This window comes from Equus asinus, chromosome 13, assembly GCF_041296235.1.
Source record: "Equus asinus isolate D_3611 breed Donkey chromosome 13, EquAss-T2T_v2, whole genome shotgun sequence".
Classification (NCBI taxonomy): Eukaryota; Metazoa; Chordata; class Mammalia; order Perissodactyla; family Equidae; genus Equus; species Equus asinus.
Genome location: NC_091802.1, coordinates 11,606,878 through 11,634,866, shown reverse-complemented (window position 1 = coordinate 11,634,866; position 27,989 = coordinate 11,606,878). Strand labels below are relative to the sequence as shown.

At 48.6% G+C, this 27,989-nt stretch overlaps 2 protein-coding genes across 3 annotated transcripts; one reads left to right on the top strand and one right to left on the bottom strand.

Moving 5' to 3' along the window:
* Nucleotides 1-59: 59 nt before the first annotated feature.
* On the bottom strand, nucleotides 60-13,777 carry TP53 (tumor protein p53). 2 transcript variants are annotated; one of them, XM_014861557.2, is made up of 11 exons: nucleotides 13,548-13,777; nucleotides 4,894-4,995; nucleotides 4,722-4,743; nucleotides 4,393-4,632; nucleotides 3,774-3,960; nucleotides 3,580-3,692; nucleotides 3,238-3,347; nucleotides 2,759-2,895; nucleotides 2,591-2,664; nucleotides 1,619-1,725; nucleotides 60-1,002 (listed from the first exon to the last, which is right to left on the bottom strand). In XM_014861557.2, exons 2-11 carry the CDS (start codon nucleotides 4,965-4,967, stop codon nucleotides 921-923), a joined length of 1,146 nt encoding a protein of 381 aa, XP_014717043.2. In that variant the 5' UTR covers nucleotides 4,968-4,995; nucleotides 13,548-13,777; the 3' UTR covers nucleotides 60-920. The 2 variants fall into 2 exon arrangements, with proteins under 2 accessions (XP_014717043.2, XP_070338505.1); XM_070482404.1 differs by having other exon boundaries at nucleotides 4,722-4,804; nucleotides 13,548-13,755.
* WRAP53 (WD repeat containing antisense to TP53) lies at nucleotides 13,732-26,525 on the top strand. The gene is made up of 10 exons (XM_070482403.1): nucleotides 13,732-15,315; nucleotides 15,464-15,562; nucleotides 15,834-15,945; nucleotides 23,931-24,019; nucleotides 24,217-24,307; nucleotides 24,415-24,547; nucleotides 25,355-25,563; nucleotides 25,761-25,864; nucleotides 26,013-26,147; nucleotides 26,263-26,525. The coding sequence occupies exons 1-10, from the start codon at nucleotides 14,918-14,920 to the stop codon at nucleotides 26,507-26,509; spliced, it is 1,617 nt and encodes a 538-aa protein (XP_070338504.1). The 5' UTR covers nucleotides 13,732-14,917; the 3' UTR covers nucleotides 26,510-26,525.
* The last annotated feature ends 1,464 nt before the right edge of the window (nucleotides 26,526-27,989 follow it).

Below are 27,989 nucleotides of genomic sequence, written 5' to 3'. Positions count from 1 at the left end.
GTCACCTCCTTATTCACCCCTGCCTTGTAGGCCCCAGGCACACATCCTGCAGACACACAGGTGGTAGAAAAATTTTATTGTAAAATAAGAAACTGATATAAAAATGGGATATAAAAAGGGAAGAGAAGGGGTGCGGGTGACAAATGCAGATGTGCCTTGCAGAGTGCAAAAGGAATCGGCCCTGAGCATGTGGAGGAAGTAAAACAGATCTTGGGAGGTACACCAGGGATGGCACCCTCCACGCGCGGGATGGGGTGAGATTTCCTTTTAGGTGCTGAGGTTCACCCAGAGGTTAGACAGGATTTGGCCGGGCCAGCAGAAAAGAGACTTGGAAATTCCCTCTCCTGAACTAGCTGCCCAATCATAGAAACTATCAACCCATCCACCGGGGGGGACAGGGAGCCAGCCTCCATGACAGCAACAAGTCCCAGACATCGTGTCATAAACGGTAGTTCCAGGATCAGGTATACATTATTTCATTAACCCTCACAACAAACCCCGTGAGGTGGGTACAATTATCAGCACTTTATAAATGTGCACAATGATGTTAGGAGAAATCCAACAACTAGCCAGCTTCCCTGGCTAGTACGGTGGAGAACTGGGCTTCCAGCCCAGTGTATGGCTGGTTGGTTCTAAAATGTTCCTTTCACACAGAAACATTTTGCTACCTCTCTCAAACGTTCTCACAATAAAAACCTTAAAAGACAAGCTGGAACGTCCCAGCACCCCCCACTTCCCCAAAAAACCGCCAGTGCAGGCCAACTTCTTTCCTGGGACCCCAGGCCAAGGCGAATGGAAGAATTCCTGGGGGTTCTGAGGCACACCTGTAGCAAGCAGAGGTTCAAGCTCCCGCGTACCCGAAAATGCCAGGGAAGGGGGGTGAGGGTGGGGTGTCGACAGGGGACAGGAAGCAGAGAATGTCAGTCTGAGTCAGGCCCTTCTCTCTTGAATATCAGCTTTTTATGGGAGGAGGTAGACTGCCCCTTCTTAGACTTCAGGTGGCTGTTGGGGAGAGACAAGGGAGAGGAGAGGAGATGACATCAGTCAAGTGAAAGGCTCTGGGTCCCTCTTCCTAGAGGGGCTTTGAAGGACCCAAGGCCGGAGCAGGGGAATTTAAGTTAAAAATGGTCACTACCAACGGCAGATGTTTACTGAGCACCCTGGGGCATGTGTGTGTATTAATCTCTTGATCTTCCCTTACCCCATTTGACAGATGAGGAAACTGAGCCTGAGTGGGGGAGTAACAAGGCCACACAGGACTCAGTAGTACTTTGCAGGGCTGGGAATATGACCCGCAACTCTGGCTTTGCCCAACACTTCCACAGTTACCAGGCCTCTATTTGAGACCCTAGCTCTGAGCTTGGGGTTGCTGGAAATGGCAAAGAAATATCCATGCTCATCTGGCTTTGGGACCTCTCAAAGGTCCCAAAGGGGTTTGTGTACCACCCCCCAAGCCAGGAAAATAGTTGTATGATACAACTGAAGGAAGACTAAAGAATGGACAGGGCTGGGACCTGATGGGAAGGGATCAGTTGCCTTTTACCTCGAAGGAAGGATTAGAATATAATCCTATGGCTTCCCAACATAGGAAGGAGGGGAGGGGACCTAGGTCACTCACCTGGAGTGAGCCTTGCTTCCCCCTGGCTCCTTTCCAGTCTGGGCATCTTTCAGCTCCAAGGCCTCATTCAGCTCTCGGAACATCTCAAAACGTTCACGCCCACGGATCTGTGGCAGGGAGGAGGGGGACAGAGAAGTATTAGGTAAAGTCATAGAACCATTTTCATGTTCTCTTTAACAATTTTATTTTTGAAAGATGGTCCTGGCCAGCCCCAGTAGCCTAGCGGTTAAGTTCGGCATGCTCCACTTTGGTAGGCTGTGTTCTGTTCCTGGGTGTGGACCTACGCCACTCATCCATGGCCATGCTGTGGCAGCAGCTCACATACAAAGAGGAAGATTGGCAACACATGTTAGCTTAGAGTGAATCTTCCTCAGCAAAATAAATAAATAAGTAAGTAAAGAAAGATGGTCCTTTAAAATGTGCATCATGTTACAAGCTGGTATTCTGAAGTTAGGCGCAACAAGGAGCCACTATCTAGAGGCACCACTGCCCCCTGATGGCAAATGCCCCAATCGCAGGCAAAGCAGTTAAGAGGAAAAGAGCATTTTGAGTGCTAGACTTGACATTTAAAGATTTTATTTTTTCCTTTTTCTCCCCAAAGCCCCCCGGTACATAGTTATATATTCTCCGTTGTGGGTCCTTCTAGTTGTGGCGTGAGGGACGCTGCCTCAGCATGGCTTGATGAGCAGTGAGTGCCATGTGCACACCCAGGATTCGAACCAACGAAACACTGGGCCGCCTGCAGCAGAGCACGCGAACTTAACCACTCGGCCACGGGGCCAGCCCCTAGACTTGACATTTAAATCTTTCGACCCAATAATATTGACTACAAGAGCGAGGCCATGAACAGAGAGGGTGGACAGAAAAGCTGAGCCTAACCTGGCATTTGCTATGTTTACATCTTTCCTTCCTTATCCCATCCCACTGAGTTGGGGTAAGAGACTGTCTATCTGTTTCTCCCAGACTTGGTACCTGAAGGGTGAAATATTCTCCATCCAGTGGCTTCTTCTTTTGTGGGGGAGAGGAGCTGGTGTTACTGGACAATACTGGGAAAGAGGCAAAGAAAGGTGAGAAGAGTGAATTTTGGACAGAACTGCACCCTCTCTGCCTCCTCCAACTCTTCTTGTCCTGCCCGCTTACCTCGCTTAGTGCTCCTAGGAGGCGGCTCAGGGCAAGGTTCCTCCTTCTTGCGGAAGTTTTCTTCCTCTGTGCGCCGGTCTCTCCCAGGACAGGCACAAACACGCACCTCAAAGCTGTTCCGTCCCAGCAGATTACCACTACCCAGGTAAGAAGGGGAGCAGGAGGCAGTAAGGAAGGTGGGCCCTAGCTCCCTGCTTTCCTGTGAGCCAGGCCCACCTACTCCCAACCACCCTCATCCTGTGTTGAGCCTAAGTTCCAGCTCTAGGCATACTGAGAAGCTGCCGGTGAGACAGGTCCCACAGCCAGAGAACAGCAAAGTGGAAGGAAGGAGCAGAGGAGATTCTACAAAGGCGATGACAGTGAGAGGGACAGCGGGTGGGAGCATGGGAGAAAGTGCTGGGGGGGCAGGGCCCAGGGGATAGACAGGCAGAGGCTGGGGAAGAGTGTGCCAGTGTGAAGGGCGGCACCTGAGTCCCTACCTGGAGTCTTCCAGGGTGATGATAGTGAGGATGGGCCGCCGGTTCATGCCGCCCATGCAGGAGCTGTTACACATGAAGTTGTAGTGGATGGTGGTACAGTCAGAGCCAACCTGGGAGAGAACACAGGCCAAAGTGAGGCTGTGCAGCCCTGGGCAGCACTACAGTCTCTGGAAGCCTCAGTTTCCTCAGCTGTGGAATGGGGATAACTGGTCTGCTCTGCACTCTTCACAAGGTTGTGGGGAGGTCGACTAAGAAGCAGGACAAAGCCCCCCATCTCCCATCTGGATGGCCACTGACAAACCCCTCTAGACCCTCCTAGAGACCCCAGTTGCCAAACCAGACCTCAGGTGGCTCGTAGGGCACCACCACGCTATGTCGAAAAGTGTTTCTGTCATCCAAATACTCAGCACGCAGATTCCCTTCCACCCGGATGAGATGCTGAGGAGGGGCCAGACCTAAGAGCAATCAGGGAGGAATCAGGGCCTTGAGGACTCGGGGCACCAGCCCCATCCCATCAGCAGCCCCCGACCACTCACCATCGCTACTGTCAGAGCAGCGTTCATGGTGGGGGCAGCGCCTCACGACCTCCGTCATGAACTCTGACTTCTTGTAGATGGCCATGGCCCGGACACGGGTGCCGGGTGGGGGTGGTGAGCTGACCAGGAGCTGCACGGGGCAGGTCTTTGCCAGCTGGCAAAACAGTTTGTTGAGGGTAGGGGAGTACTGTAGGAAAAGGAGTGAGAATAAATGGAAGGTCAGGAGACCGTGCCCAGGGGGTCAAAGGAACAAACACTGTTTAAGTACCAACTGGAAGCCATGCACTGTGCGGGGTGGGAGCTACAGATGGCAGGGTTGGGGTTTACACCCCAGAAGCTTATTTACAAAAGCCAAGGCATGAATGAGAGTGAAGCAAAAAGAAAAGCTCCATGGTCCCATGAGAGATGCTGAGAGCAGGACAGGAAGGATGAAAGCCAAAGGTCAAGGAGGAAAATTTAACTTTGGAACAGAGGTCAGAGATCTCAGACAAAACACGTAAACTGTAGAAAGACTGACAAGAAGCCAAATGTCAAAGAGGAATCCCAAAGTTCTACAGAAAAACCCCGAGGGATATGGCCCGACATCAAACATGGAAGCCAGGCCTTCAGGGCCACTAACCGTGCAAGTAACAGACTTGGCTGTCCCAGAATTCAGGAACCCTAAACGGAAACCATAGCAGCCAGGGTAGGTCTTTTGGGAAGGGACAAAGGATGACAGGGGCCAGGAGGTGGCTGGTGCAGGGGCTAGTGGTGCAGGAGCTGCTGGCATTCTGGGGGCTTCATCTGGGCCTTCATCCAGCCAGTTCACAACATCTTGGGACAGCAGCAGATTATTCACTGCTGGGGACAGGTCAGGGGACTGTGGATGGGAAAAACAAGAGTTAGAGGGCCAGGTTCCCAGCCCCCCAGCCCTGCAGCCCCCGGTCCCTTCCCACTCCCAGTCCTTACCAGAACATTGTTTTCAGGAAGTCTGAAAGACAAGAGTGGAGAGTCAGTACTGGTTTTGCTTCCCACAGGTCTCCACTAAGGGTCTGGGGGTTGGGGTGGGTTAGGCAGAAGAGGGTAGCAGTTATTAGAGGCTGGGCAGTGAACCCGCCCCTCCCAAGAGGCCTCCACTCACAGTTTCCACAAATCTGAAAACGTCTCCTGACTCAGAGGGGGCTCGATGACGAGTTCTGTCTGCGTCTCCTCCATCACAGCTCCTTGGACAGTGGTAGGGCCACTGTGGGGGGAAAAATCGAGGATCCAACATGAGACACACCCAACCCCAGGTCACCCAGCCTTGAAGCAGGAGGGCCCCCTCTGCCCACACCATCCTGGGGTAGGAGACACAGCCTGAGGATCTGCAGCTGGGGTGGGACACACAGGTCCCCTGACCTCCTGGGGAGCAGGGTTGCTCCTGCACACCCCTCTTCAAAGCTTTTCCCACAAGCCAGGCTGCTCCTGCCCCACCCCTCACCAGCCTCAGCGTACAGTTCCTTGAGGAAAAAAGACGACCAGAGACGGTTTCCAACCTTTCCACTACCGAATCCTCAAGGCTTCCTAAAAGCGAACCCAGCTCCTGCCCTCCTTCCTGCTTATCCGAATGCAGTAACTCTCAGCCCACTCCCTCCCTCCGGGGGAAGGTCCTTCCCTTGACCCGCACATTCCCCACCTGACCCCCTTCACTGCAGAGCTTCCTAAGCACCACTGTCTTCGCTCTCTCACCCTTCACCCACCCACTCCCTTGGGGAGCTCCTCACACCTGGCTCACAAATCCCTCATGACCTGGCCCCTGCCTGCCTCTTGGATCTCATCTCCGAGCTCTCTCTCCCTTTCCTGCCCTTCTCTGCCGTCAAACACTCCCCAATTCATTCAACTGGTGGTTCCCTCTATTGGGAACACTGGTCCCACCATCACTGCAGGGTAGACTTGGTCTTACTGACACCTCATCTTGAATGTCACATCTCCTCAGGGGTTTTCCCAGACCACTCAAAGACTGCCAGCCAAACTCTGTCCCCTATTTTAATTCTCATGGTACTTACACTGTCCGATACCTTTACTGTTCATTTCATGTTTCCTCTGGTGGAGTATAAACGTCCTCAGGGCAGGGAAGTTATCTGTCTTGTTTATCACAGTCTCAGCATTGCCTTGCACCTGGTCCAGCTCACTAACTGTGCTAAGTGAATTGTTGTGCCCAGGCCATGAGCCGGTTATGTCTGGTCAAGGGAGCAAGGAGGACAGAGGGGTGGCCCCACTCTGGGCCAGGGCCCTACACTAAGCTATGCTGTTGCCATCTCACCTTCTCTCAAGCCGGCTTCCAAATGCCTTCATCATGCCATCTTTTTTGATGCCAAATTCGCCCTCAGCTTTGCTAGGAAACATACCCGCTGCGAACACTGCAAACATCCCTGCTGCAAACATCCCTGTTCGTTACACTTCTCTCTGTTGGGCTCGGCATGTCCCCCAGCAAGCAGCTCTTTTCTAAGCTCCCTTAACAGTGACCTTCACCTTTGTTAATGTAGGGCCTGCTTTCTTATGTATTTAGAGATTTGTCCTGATAGCCACACCTACCACTTGACAGGGGAGGAAGCTGGGTCTCAGAGTGGTCTCGTGACTGGCCCACAGAACACACAGGTGAGTGAATGAGCTTTTATTAAAAATGACCATTCAGGGGGACAGCCCGGTGGTGCAGCAGTTAAGTGCGCACGTTCCGCTTTGGCAGCCCGGGGTTCGCTGGTTCAGATCCCGGGTGTGGACATGGCACCGCTTGGCAAGCCATGTTGTGGTAGGCGTCCCACGTATAAAGTAGAGGAGGATGGGCACGGATGTTAGCTCAGGGCCAGTCTTCCTCAGCAAAAAGGAGGATTGGCAGTAGTTAGCTCAGGGCTAAGCTTCCTCAAAAAAAAAAAAAAAAAAAAAAAAAAAGACCAGTCAAACATCTAAGAGTAAGATGCTTACTGCATCACAGACTATTCTGCAGAGCTCTTTTTCGTAATCAGTTAAGGCTGGAGGTGCAGATTTTAGCTGACTAAAATCATCCAGCTGAGAGGTTGGCAAATGGCCACTTATCACAGTTCCCAAGGCTGAGAGGGGGATGGGCTATGCAGGTGCTTGGAAGAAGGCAGGAGGGGACGGCAGAGGAGGGATCCCAAACCTTTGCCTTGGGGGGAAAGATCGTGGTCTCCCTAGATCGATGATCAAAAGAACTTTGAGACTTTTATAGAAGGGAGCTCATGAGAACAGAGAAGGGGCTCAGAAGTCAAAAGCCCTAGGTTTGACTTGGTACCGTTACTTAAATTTGCTGCTTGACCTGTCCTATCTTAAAGGGCTAACTTCTGGCTTTCTCAGGTACAGGAACTGACTTGTACTCATCTTTGGGTTTTTAATGCAAAGCCCACGGGGCGCAGGGAAACAGAGGGCAGCTGTAGCAGAGCATGTGCTCTGAAGGCAGACAGGGGAGGCTGTGCAACTTAGGGAGGTTACTTACCCTCTCTGTTCTTCAATGTCCCTTGCTCTAAAATAGTCCCTACTTATTATGGGAAATTAAAAGAGCTGAGAAAAGTGCCTAGCACATAGTAAGAGCTCAACCAATATTTCTGGTTATAGGGGTGTTCCATTCTATTCTATATTATTATTCTAGAGTGAGAGCTTTGTGATTGTGGGCGGGTGGGGCTTTTGTGGTACTGCCCCTGTTAATGCTAGTTTACCTCCTTCAGGGAACTCTGTCCAGTAAACATGCTAGGAGGGACTGTCCTGGGCTGCTGGGCCCCAGTCCCACTGGGAGGGAGACAGCCCCAGGACAGAGGAAGTCTTCCTTTCTCACAGTCCTTGGTAGAAACTAAATTCTCAGTGTGTTTTTCTCTAAAGAGCAGGTACTTCCCAGGGGTATGAGCATCAGGGGGCCATGATACTAAATTGTCAGGGGCTGAACCAGACCTTCCAAATGGTTGGGGAGGCAGGACATTTCCACAGGCAGCCCCGGTGGGAAGGTGATAAACTCAGACACCAAGGAGGGGCAGATGCGACCACTATCCTAACAGTGGCTGCTGATTATAGGCCCTCTGGGGCCCCCTGCTTTCAGTGGCTTATCTCATTAATCCTCTCAAAAAGCAGTAAGGTAGGTATCATCAGATGAGGGAACTTAGGTTAAAGGAATTAAGTCACTTACCCGGGCTCAGAAAGCTCCCAAAGCGGGGGGGGGGGGGGGGGGGGGGGTGTCGGGATTTGAACCAGGGCTGTCGAGAGCCGCACCCAGCTCTAAATAATTATGCCCCCTCAGCTTCCCCCAGAGTCTAGTGTGAAAAATGTTTTTGGCTGAAAGCTATTTGATTGGGGGAAATAAAAAGATTCTGGAGAAAGAAGGCAATGTCTGGTAAAGTTGAAAACACACACACACACACACACACACACACCTTACTACTCAGCAAAACCACTTCTTGGTAGACCCCCTAGAAAAATGGCTGCACGGGAGCAGCAGCAGGAGTCACATAAAAATGTTCATGTCATTGTTGTTCTTCATGGCAGGCAACAAGAAACAACATTACTTACTATCCATCCGCAGGGAATAGTGAAATGAAATGTGGTACATTCACTCACAAGAGAAATTTACTATGGTAATTTAAGGAAATGGATTTATCCGTATAATGTGTAACCAGACATAGCTTAGAATCACGTTGGGTGAAAAGTACAATTTGCAAGAAAAAAACAAAACACAGTAGTATAAGTAGTTTATGTAAATTAAAAAGTCACAAAATCTATGATAGTGATGGTCTCAGGGAGAGGGGTGTATGCTCATGGGACTTGGGGTATAGCCAAAGGGGGTTTTAGCTCTATTAACAAAGAAAAATTTAGAAAGATAGTATCCTCCATACATTGCTTATGTAATTAAAATACGGACACAAATAAGACAAAATGTCAAGTGTTGAAATTATGGGGGAATATGTACCGTGGGAATATGTATTATGTTATTCTGGTACTTGTCTGTATTTTTCCAAAATGAAAAAATCTACAAAAGAAAAATAAGTAAAACTTATTATAGGGGCTGGCCCAGTGGAGTCGTGGTTAAGTTCACACACTCTGCTTTAGTGGCCCAGGTCAGAGGGTTCAGATCTCGGGAATGGATCTATACAACGCTCGTCAAGCCATGCTGTGGTGGCATCCCACATACAAAACAGAGGATTGGCACAGATGTTAGCTCAGGGCCAATCTTCCTCAAGCAAAAAGAGGAAGACTGGCAACAGTTATTAGCTCAGGGGCCAATCTTCCTCACCAGAAAAAAAAAACCACACAAAAAACTTATTACAGAAAATTTCAAACATATAGAAAGGTAAACAGAATAATGTACCCATCACCCAACTTCAAGAATAATCAACATTCTGCCTGAGTTGTCTCATCTATACCTCTAGCCACTCCCCACAACCCTACAAATGTTTTTGAGGTATAACTTAGATAGGTTGAAATGTACAAATCTTAATGATACCATTTGATTACAAAATCTGACAAATTTTGATACTGCCCTGTAACCCACCCTTACCAAGACAAAGATATTTTCCTGTGTTTTCTTCTGAAAGTTTTATATTTTATGTTTAGGACTATTCTCCATCTTAAATTAATTTTCGTGTATAGTATGAGGTAGAAGTCAAAATCCATTTTTCCACTCAAGTTGTTTCAGTGCCATTTCTTGACAAAGACTTTCCTTTGCCCACTGATTACACTTTGGTGCCTTTGCAGAAAATCATGTGACCACACTTATGAGTCTTTTCCCGGACTCTCTTCATTGGCTGTTGTCCTATGTACCTTTATAGTAATCTTAAAGTCAGGTAGTTTAAGACCTCCAACTTTATACTACTCTTTCATTTTGGAATCAGCCTGTCAGTTTCTACAAACAAGCCCAGAAGGACTTTGATGAGGATTGAATTAAATCATTTTAGAGATTACTGACATCTCAATACCACTGAGTGTTCCAACCCATAAATATGGTATCTCTTTCCATTATTTAAATCTTCCTGAAATTCTCTCAGCAGTATTTTGTAGTTTTCAATATAGAGCTCTTGTCCATCTTTTGTTAAATTTATCTCTGAGTATGCCATGTTTTTGGATGCTATTGTAAATGGCATTGTTTTTAAAATTCATTTTCTGACTTCAGATCCAACAGTTGCTATTATATAAAAATACAATTTACAGATATTGCCTTTGAAACCTGTGACCTTGCTGTAATCACTTATTAGTTCTGATAATTTTAAAATAGATTTTCTATTAGGATTTTTTGTGTACACAATCATACCATCTGTGAATAGAACAGTTTGATGTTTATTTCTTTTTCTTGCCTGGCTAAGACATCCAGTATAATGCTGAAGGGGTGAGAGTCGAATACTTTCTAGTTCCTGATCTTAGAGGAATTCAGTCTGTCACTATTATGTAAGTGTTAATGGTAACTTGATTGGGGTAGGTAGCCCTTTATCAGACTGAGGAAGTTTCCTTTTCCTAGTTTGCTAGGAGGTTGGTTTTTTTTTTTAATCATGAATAGGTGTTGCGTATAGTCAACTGCTTTTTATGCATCTCTTGAATTGATCATAGAATTTCATCCTTAATCTGTTAAGGTGGCAAATTACACTGATTTTTGTTTTTTATTTTTGTTTATTTTGAGGCAGATTAGTCCTGAGCTAACATCCATGCCCATCCTCCTCCACCTTATATGTGGGATGCCTGCCATGGCATGGCCTGACAAGCGGTGCACAGGTCCACAACCAGGATGCAAACTGGTGAACCCCAGGCCACTGAAGCTCAATGCACAAACTTAACCGCTGCACCACCGGGCTGGCCCCTACACTGATTTTTGAATGTTAAGTCAACACTGCAATCCAGTGATAAATTCCACATGGTCGGGATGTATTTATCATTTATATATCTATCAGGTTTGATGTGCTAAAATTTGCCAGATTTTTGCATATATATGCTAACAGGAATATTGATCTAAATTTTCTTTTCTTCTTAATGTCCTTGTCTGATTTTGGTATCAGGATTATGCTGGCCTCAAAAAACAACTTGTGCAACGTCACTGCCTCTATATTCTGAAAGAGTTTGTGTGAGATTGGTATTATTTCTTCCTCAAATGTTTGAAGAAAACAAACAACAAAGGAGACAGATCGAAAACAGCATTAAGATAGCAGATTTAAACCCAAACTGTACAATAATTGCATTAAAAGTAAACTGACCAAGCACTCCAATTAAAAGCAATTCAGTGGAGGAAAGGAAGGCCATTTCAACAAGTGGAGCTAGAACAGCTGGATATCCATATGGGAAACAACAGCAAAACAGAACCTAGACCTCTATCTCACATCACGAAAAAAATTATTTTTTAATTAATTAGTTAATTACAGCTCACAGACCTAAGTAAAATACCGAAAACTATAAAAGTTCTAAAAAAAAATACGAGAGTATCTTCATGACCTTGGAATAAGATTTCCTAAACAGGTCACAATAAACAGTTAAAAGAAAAAAAGATGCATTTTCTGCTCCTCTTAAGACATTGTTAAGCAAAAAGGCAAGCAACAAGTCAGGAGAAAACACATGTATCTGACAAGATATCTGCATCCCGATTATACAAGAACTCCTACAACTCAACAATAAAAAAAAGCAAAGAAACCAATTTAAAACATGGGGAAAAGACTTGAAGAGCCACTTCAAACATGACAATAGGAATGGCCAATAAGCACAAAGAAAACTGTTGAACACAGTTAATAGAGAACTACAAATTAAAACCACAATGATATAGAACATTAGAAACACTAACAAACCAAATGTGTGAAGTATATACCTTGCTGATGAGTGTGAAATGGTATAACCGTTTTGAAAAACTCTAATTTTTTTATAAAGTTAGAAAAACAAAAAAAATATAGATCTACTCTCTACTCTTTGATCTAGCAATTCCACTCCTCCGTATTTATCCAAGAAACATGAAAATAAATGACCACAAAAAACTGTACAAGAACGTTAATAGCAGCTTTACTCAAAATAACCTCAAACGGCAAACAACTCAAATGGCCATTAAAAGGAGAATGGATAAACAATCGATGGTTTATTCATCTAATGGAATATACTAAGTTAAAAAACATCAGAATACTCATACACCACCAATACAGGCAATAACATGGATGAATTTCACAGACATTATGCTGAAGGAAAGCAGCCTGACACAAAAGAGCACACACTGCACGATGTCATTTATATCAAGCTCTCCAACATGCGACAGAAAGCAAAAGAGAGGTGGAGGTCAAAACACCGGAAAGAAGGATGAGAAACTTTTCTGGGGCGATGAAAATGTTCTGTATTTTGACGGGCGTTACACGGTGGAGAGTTGCCAAAACTCGTCTAATTGCAGCGGGTGTAAATGCTACTTCAACTTAGACAAAAGGTAAGCACATAACTACCGCGCACAGCATTCGGTTCGCAGCAGGTGTGTGGTAAGTGACTGCTGAATGAAATGACCGCGCCCTAAAAGAAGATGCAGGAGAAAGTGACCAGCGTTGCCTTTCGCGGGTCCTGCCGCCTCCCACAGGAAGGAACCAGCCGGGGCCGGAGCGCGGCGCTTAAGACCGCGGGCCAGCCCCTCTCGCAGGCCCGCCCCTTCCGCTTTCACGACGTTCAGTCTGCGTCCGAGAGTGAAATGGCTTAGCCCAAAGCCGGAAGCAAGAGAAAGTGTTTCTCCGCACAAACAAACGACTCATCGTTTACGCTCTGATCATTTAATTCTCAAATGTACCCTTTCTTGGAAATACCTAGGGGTTGCCCTCTGCGCGCTTTAAATAAAAAAACCCGTCCCACGCAATGGTAGCGTCCGCCTAGACTACAGTCGACCGGGGTGGGGCACACCATTCAAAGAGGGGGAGGGATTGAGGTTTGCATCAAAACAAATACATCTTCCTTTCCCAAAGCGGTAACTAAGTACTCCAGGAAGAAAAAATACAAAAGGTAGAGGAGGGGGTTAGCGGTCTCCCTCCGCAAGTAATAGGAACCAGTCTAAAAGACATTTTCTGTCTCTCTACTCCCCTCTCATCGGGTTAATAGTGAGCTGCCCCCAAAAAGAAACCGGAAATGCTCCTGCAAGTCGCAGAAATGTAAATGTAGAGCCAAACAATAACAGGGCTCTCGGGCCTCTCAGACCCGGATAGTCCTCCCTGGTTTCGCGGGCAAACCTCTCGTTTAGCACTTCCCACTTCTACGACTGACAGTCTCTAATTGGATTTTCTCCATCTAGTCGAGCCGGGGACCGGTGGGAAAGCTCACTCCAGGAAGGACAAAGGTCCGGAAGTTAAGGGACCTTAGCAGCTTTGGCTTCCCGATCACCCCGAATAATCAGTTGGGGATGGCGCCCGAGGTTCCACCAGCTTGCCAGGGGCTCTAAAATCTCGAGCCATGAGTTCCTAACTTCCGAGACCCGAAAGTCTCAGACCCTGATGCTTTGTGCGTCTTATTTCAGGATTCCCCTCACCTGGCACTGGGATGGAGGGGGGTGGGGAAGAACCCCTTAGGCCGGCCCAAGATTCCCCAAAGTCTCACTCCCCCGCCCAGGTGTTCAGCTTTGATTTCAACTGGTCCTAACATCCCCATCATCTACACCCAGGCCTCCCAACATTGCATTCCTATGTTGGTGCAGCCAAATTTCCATCCCCCCAAAATCCCTAAGTCCCCAGTACCCAACCCCCAGCCCCCACGATTCTCCCGAGCTGAAAATACTCGGAGCCGAGAGCCCGTGACTCAGATAGGACTCATCAGGCTCAGTCACGAGCTTACCCAAACCTCAGGGGAGAGTGTCACCGTCCTGGGAAGCACGCTCCGAGGCCGGACACCAGGTGACCCCGGAGCCCAGCGGCTACCTGCGCCAAGGATGGTGCCTCTGGACTTTTGAGGAGCTCAAAACTTTTAGCGCGAGTCTGAGCACATGGGAGGGGAAAATCCCAATCCCAGCAAGCCCCGCGAGGCTTCTGGCACAAAGCTGGACAGTCGCCATGACAAGTAAGGGCAAGCAATTCGCCCTCGGGCGGAGGCGATGGGAATGCAGGGTCGGAGAGGGGGGCACGGAGAGAGTCAGGATTCTCGCGGTATTGGTGCTTGTAGCTATTGACATTTTGGGGTGGGGAAGTTCGGCAAGCCAGAGGCGTGAGGGCAGAATTGGTGGAAACCATTTTGGAAGACTCTTACCACTGTGTCTAGAATGTATGAAGGTGGGAGGAAAAAAGCCTTTGCGCTTGCCATTCCTTCTGCTTGGAACACTCCTCTCCCAGATAGCTGGATAGTTTCTTCTCATCAGCTAATGTATCACCTTTTTGGAAGGCTTCCTTAATATCCCAATCTAACGTATTCTTCCGGATACTCTATATCACTATCTTGTTTAATTTCCTTCACAGCTATTAATACTTTCTGAAAAGATTTGTTCCTTGCTTTGCGAACACAGCAACGTAAGCCTTACGAGGGCAAGGACCTTGTCTGCAGTCTTATTCTTTGTTGTATTTTCCAGTACTTAGTATATAGTGGGTGGCAATATACTAAAGAGCTCAATAACATTTATTGAATGAATGAAAAGACAGAGGTCTGAGGAATTTGACGAATGAGATGCAAAAGAGGTTCAAAACCTGTAAAATCAAATATAACGCTAGCGCCCTCTTCAGGTTGGGGAGGAGGGCGTAGGTGCTTTCAGAACGACCGCGGCAGACGACAGGGGGAGCTGAGACACTTCTCGCGGAAGCAGAAGCTTTAAGACTACAACTCCCAGCAGTGTTAGGAGCCCCAGGGCTTGATGGGAACCGTAAACCGTGACCTGTTGCATCCCTGCCCCGCCCCTCCCGTGGGTCGCCCGCGAAATCTGATCCAGGATGCGGAGGTCCAATCGAGAGGTGGGCCCAAATCCCGCGAGAGCAAGTGATGGGTAGCGGCCGACCGGGCTAAGGAACGCAGTACTTTCAGCGTTGGAGTCCACCTCTTCGCCTTGCCTTCTGGGGGTCTTCTGCCCCCTCCAGGAAGAAGGAGGAAGGCATCGGTCGGTTTCTCCAGGATCCGTGCGAACTTTGAAGCGGTGTCGGCCGCGCCACGGGCCAGGCAGCTGGTAGCCAGCGGGAAGAGGGTTGCCTGGCCGAGGCCAATGTCTGCCGCGCTTTTTCTGCAGAATGAAGACGCCGAAGGCGCCAGTGTTGGCTCCGGACTGCCTTATTTCAGACCAGGCCCCAGCTCCAGCCCGTCTCTCTCCTCAGGCTTCCCCGATGGATAAAAATACGGACTCTGAACTGATGCTACCGCCACCCGATGGGGATGATCCGCCCCGGATGTCCCCAGATCCCACGGCTGGCTCAGCTGGATCCCAGGAGCTGGGGGAGGGGGACCGAGCTTCCCTCTCCACTCCCCTGGAAACAGGGTTTGATACTCCTAGTGAATTGAGCCCTCGAATCGAGGAGCAAGAACTTTCTGAAAATGTGAACCTTCCTGCAGAGGAGACGAACAGGCCAGAGTCGGGGCCTGGAGAAGCCAGTGTGTCTGAGGAACCCGCTCCAGAGGATGAGGGATACACGTAAGTGCTGATGGCAGTTGACTCAGGAATCTGAGGAGCTTGGAAGTGTGAGATGTATGGGAGCACGCCAGTCCTCAGCCCCACTTCTCCAGGCCCGTTTCCTCTGCTTTGGCGACCCAGGTTTGTTGTCCCCCCATCTTCCTTCCAGCACTTGGAACTACAGCTTCTCCCAGCTACCGCGGTTTCTCAGTGGTTCCTGGTCAGAGTTCAGCACCCAACCTGAGAACTTCCTGAAAGGCTGTAAGTGGTAAGTGAGGCTAATGGGGCAGGGAGATAACCACGCCCAGGATTTTCACCTTAAAACACTCCAATTAGTTAGGAGAGAAGAAGCCACCAGAGGTGGGAGAAGAAGTAAGAATCCCTCTTGGCCTGAGCTTAAATTTCGTCTAGAATTGTGTGTGTCTTCTCCTTCCCCCAAGGTCTTGGGGGGCTTGCCTTCCCCAGAGGTATGCTCAGCCCACGCCCTACACTCGGAAAATATAGGTCTGTCCGGCTTTCTAACTCTTTCCTCCTCCTAGGGCCCCTGATGGTTCCTGTATCTTGACCAATAGTGCTGATAACATCCTGCGGATTTATAACCTGCCCCCAGAGCTGTACAGTGAGGGGGAGCAGCTGGAATATGCAGAAATGGTAAGGGTTAGGGGCTAACTCTGCCCCTTCATTAGACACCACACATTGAAGTCCTTCCTGGAGACGCAGAAAGTACAGTCCACGTGTTTTCTGTTCACAAACAGGACATTTATTCACCATGAATTTCCACAGGTAGCATTTTCAACCCTGAATTCTGAAGCCATTTAAAGAGATGTCTGTCTTTTTTTCAGTTAGGAATGTGTGTTTCCCATAAAAGAATAGTGGATTTCTCATGGCAGTATTTAATTGGCTTACAGATATTGACTGACTGATATGTGTCAGTCACTGTGTTTGGTGCTGGGATAAAGTGGTGAATGAGATAGGTGAAGAGCTGCTTTGCTTTCTTGTGTGAGAGATAGACAACAAACATGTAAACCAATAAATAATCAAGTTCACTATGGATTACAATCAATACTCTGAAAGAAAGAAGTAGGATGAAGAGAGACTAACCAGAGGATACCACTTTCGATAAAATGGTCAGGGAGGGTCTCTCTGAAAAGGAGACATTTGAGCTGAGACCTGAAGGATGATGAGATCAGTCATGTGAAGAGCTGTGGAAAGAGCATTCCAGGGAGAGGCAATGATACCACAGACCCAGAGCTGAGAAAGAGCTGTGTGTTCAAGGAAGGGAAGGAAGGCTAGTAAGGGGGAAAGTGTGGTGAGGATGGACAGGTGGCTAGCAGCCACATCATGTTGGATCTTGTGGGTAGGGCATTTGGAGTTTATTTGGAAAGCCATGGGAGAGTTTTAAAACAGGAGAGTGAAAGGATGGCTGAAGTTTAGAGAATGGATGGTGGGTGGGCAAGAGTGAAATCAGGGATACTCATTAGGATGCATTTATCACTGACCAGGTGAGAAATGATGGTTGGGTGGTGTCAGGAGAGATGTGGATGGGTTTGAAGTATATTATATAGGGCTTGGAGGTAACTTGGATGTGGAATGCAGGGAAGGAAGCCATCAAGAGTGCTCTCCAGGCTTTTGCAGCCGGGTGGATGGTGGTACAATTTACTCAGGGGAGGAAACAGGGATTTGAAGAGGAATTGGGACAGAAATCAAGAGTTTTTAGGTATGTTAAATGTGAAATGTAAATTTAAGAGGAGAAATTGGGGCTGGAGGTATAGTTTGAGAAGTGGGAGAGCATGTAGATGGTATCTTATGTTTTGAGGATGGAGTCAATCTCCAGAGAGAGTGTAGATGGAGAAAGAGAAGGCTCAAGCAGAGCCCTGAGCACCCCAGTTTATGGAGGTGGGATGCAGGAGAAATGACGAAGGTGGAGACAAAGGGTCGGTCTAATGCTGTTGAGAGCGAGGCACATTTAGAGAATGACCCCAGAAGACGTTAGCGACTTGACAAGAGCACTTTCAGAGAAGTGATGGAGGCAGAAGCCAATTAGAGTGGGCAGAAGAGGAAATACAGACAATTCTTTGGAAAAGTTTTCCTGTGAAAGGGAGCTGAGAAATGTAATGTTGACCAGGGAGAATGTGGGGCCGAAGAAGGGTTAATGGGGTGCTTCTGTGGTGTTAGGAATAACCCAGTAGAGATGGAGGGATTGATGCTGTAGGAGAGAGAGGGGGTACAAAGTCCCCGAGTGGCTGGGTGAAGACAGGATCCAGAGCACATTATAGGACTGACTTTGATAGGTGCAGAATCCTTCCGTGCGGTAGGAAGAAAGGCTGAGGATGCGTTCAGAGGCAGCTGTTCAGTGGTTGGGAGATTTGAGTGTCTCTGTCTCTTGGCTTCTCAGTGAAGTGTAAAGGGGGTTATCAATTGGAGGAAAAGGGTCTGAAGAGAGAGCAGAGGGTGTGAAATGATGGGTCCTGGGGAGTGGAAAATCGAACCCTCCAAGGAATGTGGTAGAATTGCTATTCTTTGCTCAGTGCCCACTAGAAATTTGTTGCCATCCATTTAAAATGAGACCAGTTAGTCTGGTTGTGCATCTTTCCCCATCAAGTTAAGTGACTATTGTTCTTCTGTTTGTAAAATGAGGATGACAATAATAGCATCTACCTCACAGAGTTGTGAGAATTAAAAGAATTAATGTAAAGTGCTTAAAACAGTGCCTGGTGTGTACTAAGTGTTCAATAAACAGTAGTAGTCACTGGTGTCAGCTGAGTACAAGCATGGAAGAAGAGGCTAGTCGGGTTGGAAAGTGTCAGGCGAAAAAGACAAGAGTGTCTTGAGAGTGTCTGCAGGAGTGTGTATGTAACAGTTGATGAGAATGTGAAGTGGGTAAAAAAGTGGATTGTAAATATGTTTTTGATGAAGCTGAATAATTGTTGTGGTACAAATAGCAGAGTGAGTGAACCGGATGGGTCGGAGATGGTAGTCAGAGATTGTGGTGATGACAAGGCCCAGGACGCGATTATGGGAGTGGGTGGCTGATGTAGAGTGAAGGCCGTGGCTGTGAGTGCTGAGGAAGTCGAGGAATGGGAGAGGCTGGGTGTTGGATGGATTTATTCATTCCTTCATTGATTCATCCATTCAACAAAATTTTTCGAGCACATTCTATGTGCCACGGCCTGTTTTAGGTATTGAGGATTAGTCAGGAACAAAACAGACAAAAGTCCCTGTCCTTGTGAAGCTTATATTCTGATGTGGGGAACAGGCAATAAAGAAATTAAAAAAGCAAAAGATATATGCGACAAGTGCCATGGAGAAAAATAAAGCAGGGAAGAGAGGTGGGGGAATGAATTGCAATTTTAAAAAGGGTGAAGACCTCACTATGAAGGTGACGTTGAATAGAGACCTGAAGGAAGGAAGGGGGTGAACCAAGCTGATGTTTGGGGAGGAATATCTTGGGCAGAGAGAACAGCAAGTTCAAAGACCTAGTGGAAGTGGAAGTCATCGAGAATAACAAGAGTATCTGTGGGCAGTGAGACAGTGAACCATGAGATAAAGTCCAGGGAATGAGGGAGGGTGACAAAAAGCAGGGAGCTAGTCTGATCACAGGAACTGCAGAGGAGGTAGAGTTTGGATTTTTATTTATTTATTTATTTATTTATTGTTTTGGTGAGGAAGATTGGCCCTGAGCTAACATCTGTTGCCAATCTTCCTCTTTTTGTTTGAGGAAGATTGTTGCTGAGCTAACATCTGTGCCCATCCTCTATTTTGTATGTGGGACGCTACCACAGCATGTCTTGATGAGCCATGTGTAGGTCTGTACCCAGGATCCGAACCCACGAACCTTGGGCCACTGAAGTGGAGCTCACGAATTTAACCACTATACCACCAGGCTGGCCCCTAGAGTTTGGGGAAGTGAAAAGATTTGGAAATGACAGTGGGAAGCACGGTTGACACTCATCCACTTCCTGTCCTTGAGGTGTGTACTGGGGAGGTGGGTGAGAATTAAAGACATTTCAGCTTGAGAGGGCCACGGGGGACAGCCAGGATCAGGCAAGTTCAGGTGGGTGAATGGAGCCTGTTGAGAAGATGAGAAATAAGGGAGCTTTTAGATTTTAGAGTAGCAATTTCAGAGGACAAGGGTTAAGGATTTGGGAGGTCAGAGAGGAGCGCGGGGTTGGGGCTGATTAGGGGGTGTGTAGAGCGGTATACAGGTGGTGGTGGTACTAGATGACCCAAGAGACCGCGGCTTCTGTAGTGCCTGAGGTTAATGGGAGTGCAAGTCTTGATGGCTTCCTAAAAGAAGGGTGCCCAGTTCCAGGGATGGTCCTGAACGCTTACCTAACGTGCAGCTCTAAGGTGGGCGGCCACAGACGAGTGCAAGTCGTAAGGCGCTTGCAGCCCTGGTTCCTGCAGCAGAAACCACTGGTGTCTCAGGGCCAGGTGGGTGTGGTGCAGCCGTTCTGGGAGAGTTCAGGAGCAGAGTTCTTTCGGGCAGGGATAGTTAGAAGAGCCTATGAAAGTGTGGGAGGTTGAATATTTATTGCACAAATTTGTTTAAGAGAAACGGGAATGTTCAAAAGGCAAAAAGTCAGGGGGCTGGCCCCGTCGCTGAGTGGTTAAGTTCGCACGCTCTGCTTCGGCTGCCCAGGGTTTCGCCAGTTCGAATCCTGGGCGCAGACATGGCACCACTCATCAAGCCACGCTGAGGCGGCATCCCACATGCCACAACTAAAAGGACCCACAACTAGAGTGCACAACTATGTACCGGGGGGGCTTTGGGGAGAAAAAGGAACAATAAAGTCTTAAAAAAAAAAAAAAGGTGTGGAGGAAGTCATTACCTACCACTCTAAAAATCCAGCCCTTTAAATTTTTCTACCTCTTTCCAAGCTTTGTCCAATTACTGAAGCTTTTTCCTATAGTAGATGGTTTTGGATACTGCGTTTTTCTTTTTAACAATCATATTCTGAGTGTTTTTCATGGTGCGCCAATCTTCACAGTTATCCTGTTTAATGGCGTATGATATTGCATTGAGTGCCTGTGATAATTTTGTTACGTATTTCCCTCTTTTGGAGGTTTGGGTTGTTTCCAGGATTTTTATGTCATAAATTATTCTTCAGTGAACATCTTCATGTGTTTTGATGGAGATTCTTTTCGTAAGAGAAATGTTATGAATAGGAAATACCCTATGGCCGGCCTGGTGGCACAGCGGTTAAGTTCGCATGTTCCGCTTCTCGGCGGCCCGGGGTTCGTTTGGATCCCAGGTGCAGACATGGCACCACTTGGCAAAGCCGTGCTGTGGTAGGCGTCCCACATATAAAGTAGAGGAAGATGAGCATGGATGTTAGCTCAGGGCCAGTCTTCCTCAGCAAAAAGAGGAGGATTGGCAGTAGTTAGCTCAGGGCTAATCTTCCTCAAAAAGAAAAATAAGGAAATACCCTAGATCAGACAGTATCAAATTTTTAAAAATTTCTTAAGTTGTTTTCAAAAGTTTTTGTGCTTTTTTTTTAACTGCTGTTAGCAATGTGAGTTTACAGTTCTACCACAACCTCACTCTTTAAGGATTTTCACTTTTAATGTCTGCAAGTTTAGTATTTGGAAATGGATAAAATTTATATAGGAGGGGAAATTGAAGGGGTCCTTTCATACACCTGTGTGCATCTTCTTCCCAATGTACTCTCCCAGTTCCTCTCCTCTCTTTTCTACCTTTTCACAGAGCTTTCTGGAACTCCTATTCCTAACTCCCCAGCCTCTTCCCTGAGTAGTCTCCTTACTCTGTGGCTCTTGCCTGAGGCCTTCACTTCCCTCTAGCCCTCTCCAGAGGAGACTGTGCATCCTCTGTGCCCTACATATCTCGGGGTTGGGGGTGGGGCGTCCTCATTTGCGAATGCTACGTCCAGACAGTTGTTCTTTCCATTTGCAAAAACTTTTCCTTTGAGGCTTCTGTTGTTTGATTCTCCCTCACTCAGCAAGGACATTGGCACCTCATAGCCTTCCTGTGCACCCCAGGTCCTTCCACCATCTTGGTGACCTCGGGTGTCCAAACCAGAAGCCAGGATCTCATCCTTTAATCTTCCTTTCCTCTAACATCCAATTAATTACCAAATCCCATCAAGTCCACCTAATCTTTCTAATCCATCCACTTCTCTCCACTCCACTGCCCTTGCTTTAATTCAAAGCCCTGGTGTTTTGGGCCTTTTGTTACTGAAACAGTCTCCTGTCTCCATTTGCTCATGAAACATTATTGACTGCTGATTGGACACTAGGTGTTGCAGAAACAGTGGTGAGCAAGATAGACATGATTCCTGCCTTCTCAGAGAGGTTCGATGCAGAGTGAGGGATGCAGTGGGGTATAGGAACGTGGAGCAGGGCAGCTTGCTCAGCTCGAGGGCTTAGGGAAGAAGCATCTTTCAGTGGAAAAAGCATCTAAGAGACCTGAAGGATGATTAGGATTCAACCAGCAGGAGTTGTCGGGGGAGGTGAAGGAAGAATATTCCAGACCTGGAGACTAGTGTGCTTGAAAGCCTGCAGTTTAAGAGTATGATGAGTTGGCATCTTCTGAGAACTGAGTCAAAATGGTGGGATGTAGAGATTTTTAAAGGAGTGAGTATAGAGAGAGGACCCTTGAGAGGTGGTTAGGGGTAGGTGCCTGGTAATGGAAGGCCTTGTCAGGAGACTGGGTTTTGTGCTGAGGGTTATGTGGAGTCATTGAAGTGTTTTAAGCAGGAGAATGATGCTGTACAGAATTCCAATTTAACAAGGTCTGTAGGGCTTTGATGTGGCTACAGTGTGGGGAGTAGATGGTCAGGTTGTAGTGTGGGGGTGCAGGGAGGCCTGGAGAACATGTAGAGTGGCAGAAATGCTAGCACAAACGCAGTGGCTTCACGTGGGAATGAAGGGGAGCAGACAGGTTCAAAAGAACCCTAGGAGGTGGAATTGGCGAGGTTTGGTGCTGGGTTGGACCAGGAGTGAAAAGGGAATGAAGATTAGTAGCAGTCAAGGCTGGCACTCAGATTTCAGGCTCGAAAATTGGACGTGGAGCCCAGGAGGAGCAGTAGGTTTGAAGGCCGGAGATGCTGGGTCCGTTATGGACAAATTGAATGTGAGGTGCCTGTGGGATGTCCGAGTCGAGCTTTCCACCAGGTAGTCAGATATAGGGGTTCAGAGTGGAGGAGGGGAAACTGAAGTCATGCCTGGGTGACATCACCCCAAAGGTCAGCAAATAACTGACAGAGGACTGGTATCCAGATGATTTAAAGATTTCCTTCAAATCAGTAAGAAAAAAATAACCTAGTAGAAAAATGAGCAAAAATTATGAAAAGGTGTACTTAGCTAAGAAACAGGAAAGTGTCTAACCTCACTAGTATTGAGAGAAATGCAAATTTATACTATAATGAAATGCCATCTCACAGCCTCCAAACTGAGAAAAATTGAAGTCTGTCAATACTAAGAGGATGCACAGCAACGAGCACTCTCATATGCCGCTGGCAGGAGAGTAAACTGGGATGCGCACTTTGGGAAAAAATGTGACATTATCTAGCAGAGTTGGCAAAGCACGTGCCATAGAACCCAGTAATTTCCCTCTGTAGCAGAAGCTGTAGAGAAACCCTCCCACACGTGTACCAGAATGTTAAAACACTCTAGCCGAAAAATGGAAAAACATCAGTGACTGTCCATGGAGAAGGATAAGTGAGTGGCGTACTCGACAGCGGTGGGAATGCGTGAATTAGAGCTAAGTGTGTCACCACGGTTAGATCTCACAATCACAAAGGGATGCGTACAGTATGACACCATTAACAGTAGGTTTAAAGGCATGCGAGACAGCGGTAAACAGTGTTTTTTCTTGTATGAATACGTTCCTAAAGAAATGCCTGAGAATGCTAAATTTAGGATAGTGTTTACCTCCGAGGGAGGGTTTCACTGGGAAGAGGTTTTAATCTTTGGTATAATATTTTATTTCTTATGCTGGGTGGAGGAGTTCCGGGCTTTTTTTTTTTTTTTTTTTTAATACTTCTTTGCATATTTGAACTGTTTAATAATTTTTTAAAAGGATCAAATGGCACCTCATGGGTGCTCAGTAAATATTTTATCATTGGTTAGTTCTTTGTCTCTGGGTTGGGATATTATTTGTTTCTTCCTCTCTAAGCATTTAAAAAGCAAAAGGATAAATCTGTATGGCTTTTAGTGGTCCGGATCTGACATTAAAGTCTGAGCTGACCCTTGAATATTGAGATCAAGATTCTGTTCTTTGGGGCCAGCCTGGTGGCATATTGGTTAAGTATGGCACACTCCACTTTGGTGGCCCGGGTTGCTGGGTTTGGATCCCAGGCACAGACCTACACCACTCATCAAGTCATGCTGTGCCAGTGTTCTGCATACAAAATAGAGGAAGATGGGCACAGATGTTAGCTCAGGGCCACTGTTCCTCAGCAAAAAGAGAAAGATTGGCAACAGGTGTTAGCTCAGGGCCCATCTTCCTCACCAAAGGAAAAAAAAAAGATTCTGTTCTTCATATTTACCCTGTCTGCCTTCTCCTGCCTGGTTAAGTACTGACAGATGCTCTCCCTCTGCCATAAAACTGCTAGAGGCCTGAGTCTGCCTCTTCTTCCTGCTGGTGACCCAGGCATTCCCACATCTCTATCCAGGCCCCTGTCCTTCGAATGGTGGAAGGCGATACCATTTATGATTATTGCTGGTATTCTCTGATGTCTTCAACCCAGCCAGACACCTCCTAGTAAGTGATGTCCTTTGCTTCCCCTACTTCCCTCTGGTTTCAAGGGGACCCTCTACTGAGAGAGAGTCAAGGGCTGCCAGGGGTCTCAGGAAGAGGAAAGCTTGTTGTACCCTTCAGGTGAGCTGCGAGGGCCGGTCAGTTGGCTTCCTCCCCTTCCTTTGACAGCACTGGGCCCTCAGTGTCCGTGTTTCTCTCAGCGTCGCCAGCAGTAGCCGGGAGAACCCGATTCACATCTGGGATGCATTCACTGGAGAGCTCCGGGCTTCCTTTCGTGCCTACAACCACCTGGTAGGGACCTCCCCGCCCGGCCCCAGGGCTTATCCTGGCCAAGCTCTCTTTCCTTGAGGATGGCCGAGGCTTTGCTAGGCCTGTTTTCAGCCCTTTCCTGCCCCCAGGATGAGCTGACGGCAGCCCACTCGCTCTGCTTCTCCCCGGATGGCTCCCAGCTCTTTAGTGGCTTCAACCGGACTGTACGTGTGTTTTCTACAGCCCGGCCTGGCCGTGACTGCGAGGTCCGAGCCACGTTTGGTAAGCATCTGTGCCTCCAAGGGAGGAGGAAGGAGAAGGGCGCTGCTACATGCAGAGGGGCCTTGTGTGAGCCGGGGGGCCACATGTTGGGGGTCATGGCATCCTCATTACAGCCCTGGGAGGCAGGTTGTGCCCAGTGGGCAGAGGAGAAAACAGACTTGGGGAGGGGTCGAAGCTTTCCCAATGTCAACCCCCTGGGTAAAGAACTGGTTCACTCCTGAGCCTATGCCCTGTTAGCTGTGTACCCTTTGCTCTCTAAAATCTTGGTGTCTCGGGGCTGGCCCCGTGGCCTAGTGGTTAAGTTCGCATGCTCCACTTTGGCGGCCCAGCGTTTCACCAGTTCAGATCCTGGGCACGGACATGGCACCGCTCATTGAGCCATGCTGAGGCGGTGTTCCACGTGCCACAACTAGAAGGACCCACAGCTAAAAATATACAACTGTGTGCTGGGGGGCTTTGGGGAGAAAAAGGAAAAAATTTTTTTTAAATCTTTAAAATCTTGGTGTTTTTAGGAAATTGGAGGTAAAGCTGATTCCATTTTCCTGTAAGCCTTCAGCTTTCCATCCCTTTAAGGAAAAACAGATTTGAGAGGGAAGAACTAGGTCTTGGGCATTTTGGTCCCTTGTGGGGATAGAAGGATCTGGGGAGCATCAGAGGTCTTCATCCTGCTTGTGACAGATGGGGTGGGGGAGACACTGGGTCCCAGCACATGGGCTCTGGGGCAGAAGACAGAGGCGCACCGCTGATTAGCCTGCTTAATGTCAGGTGCTGTTGTCCTCTCCCTTACCTTGTTCCTTCCCCTTCTAGCCAAAAAGCAGGGCCAGAGTGGCATCATCTCTTGCATAGCCTTCAGCCCAGCCCAGCCCCTCTATGCCTGTGGCTCCTACGGCCGTTCCCTGGGTCTGTATGCCTGGGATGATGGCTCCCTTCTTGCCTTGCTGGGAGGGCACCAAGGGGGCATCACCCACCTCTGCTTTCACCCTGATGGCAACCGCTTCTTCTCAGGAGCCCGCAAGGTAGGGGTCATGTCCCAAGATCCCAAAGAGGGTGGGCAGTAGGCAGGAGTGGGGATGTAGTCTGTGATGTGTTGGGGGATGGATGTGGGACTAAATCAACCTAAGCTAAAGAAGTGCCTGCAAACCTTGAGGGAAGCAGGGGTGTCTTGGGGAAGGCGGGGAGGGACGAACTCCAGGCCCCTGTTCTGTGTCTTCAGGATGCTGAGCTTCTGTGCTGGGATCTCCGGCAGCCTGCTCATCCACTGTGGTCCCTCAGCCGAGAGGTGACCACCAATCAGCGCATCTACTTTGATCTGGACCCGTGAGTGACTGTGGGTCCTTCCCGCCCAGGGCCCCGATGTCCCTAGGGATGCCAGAGGCCAGCTGTAGGGTCCCAGCCCCTGGGTGTGAGGGGTTCCTGCCCCAGGGGTGAGGATTCCATGCCAGCAAACCTCTCTTCTCTCCCCCAGGACTGGGCAGTTCCTAGTGACTGGCAGCACTAGTGGGGCTGTCTCTGTGTGGGCCACCAGCAGGGCTGGGCATGAGGGGAAGCCGGAGCCAGTGCTGAGTTTTCTGCCCCAGAAGGACTGCACCAATGGAGTGAGGTCATCAATTAATTCCACATATCTTGGGGCTTGGGTTGGGGAGGGAGGTGAATTGCTGAGGGAGCAAGCATCCTCTCTCAGGGTGCTGACTGACCCTGCCTGTCTCTCCCTGCAGCCTGCACCCTAGCCTGCCCCTGCTGGCTACTGCCTCCGGTCAGCGTGTGTTTCCAGAACCCACGGAGAGTGGGGATGAAGGGGAGCAGGAGGTGGAGCTTCCCCTGCTCTCCATGCGCCATGTCCACCTTGAATGTCAGCTTCAGCTCTGGTGGTGTGGGGGCGGCGCAGACACCAGTATTCCTGATGCTCCCCAGGGCGAGAAGGGACAGGAAGTGACTGAGGGAGGTGGGGGCGAGTTTATATAAAAAGGTTTTATACGTATGATACTAGAGTCTGTGTGTCTGTTTGGGGAGGCAAATGATGGAGATGGGGGCCCAGAGGGGTACTAGTGGGCTCCCTTGTCCAGCAGCAGTAGGGACTGTCATATTGCTCCTGAAACAACAGTTGAGAGGTGGGACTAGGCAGGAGCCAATGGGACTGCTGAGCTTGATGTGAAGTCAAGGGAGTGAGGGTGGGGCTTCATGCCATTGCCTGGTTGGTTGCTAGGCAACTTGGTAAACTGAAGAGGGGGAACCTGTTTGAAATCTCACTCCCTAGGTAGGGGCGGCAGGGGTCAGGGTGAGTGTGGCTGAGCGGGAGTGGTAGGAGCTGTGTGTCAGACTCTTGGGTGTGACTGGGAGACTGTGCAGACAGTGACAGACAAGACACCCGCTCATTCGTGCTCAACACTATTTACCATCCTCGAGCAGCAGAGGCACCATTACTCAGCTCTGGGGGAAGGGGAGCGGGAGCACCCGCCTCCCCACCCCTGGACTTCCCCAGGAGGCAGGCGACTGAGTAGCCAGAGTCAAGGACACACTCGAAAGAGTAAAGGTGCCGGAAAACACAGACGTCACATTCTGTATTCCCTTTAGATGCAGGACAAGGGCGAGAGTCTTTCATTCAGCAGCTGTCACTGGTCTCCTTGTTTTTCCATTTATCTGCTCTGTCTTTTGGAGGGGGGTGGGTATGTTGTTTCAAACAGTGGCTCCTCCCCCTCCACACACACCTTGCCAAACACTGAGAAGAGGGGCTCTGAAGAATACTGTCAGCAGGGGATTTGATTTTGGACCTCACAATGAAAGGGAAGGGACGGGAGGCCTGTGCTGGCTTGAGAGGGGAGAGGAATGTCACCTCTGCCCAGAGGTGCTGAAAGCAAGGATTCTTACACCCAAAAAGGCAAATCCTCCTCCCTTCCCCCAGGATAATTGGAAACAGCCCTTCCAGCTGAACGCGGGTTTGGGGTTGTAGGTGCTCCCTTTCCTCTCCCAGCCAGGAATCTCCCCGCAGCCGTCCAAGAAGGGCCCAAGTCTGCCCCCTAGACTCTTACCTTTCACCCCGCCCCTAGACAACAGTAAAGGGTCCAGGAGGCTGTGACAAAAGAGACCCCAGGGGTGGGACTTCAGCAACTTGGGTTTGGTTTCTGGCTTTATCCTAGACTCCCTGTGTGACCTTGGGCAAGTCACAGGGCCTCCCTGAGCCTCAGTTTCTTCATCACGACAATGGGGATCCTTCAGCTCTGCCCCTCCCACTTCACACAGGTGGTCGTGCCGATCATCCCAGTCCACTTTGTAAAGTGCAATGCCTTCAAGGTTATTTTCTCCAGATCTCCCAGGAGCAGAGGTGTTGCTTTGGGATAGAGGAGGAGGCGGCTGCGGAGCAAAAGGGGCTGGGCACCTCGGGGTGGAGAGGGCGAGAGCCTTTTTGGATTTGAGAGGAAGGTTCCAATCGCTCCAGCGATCCGAG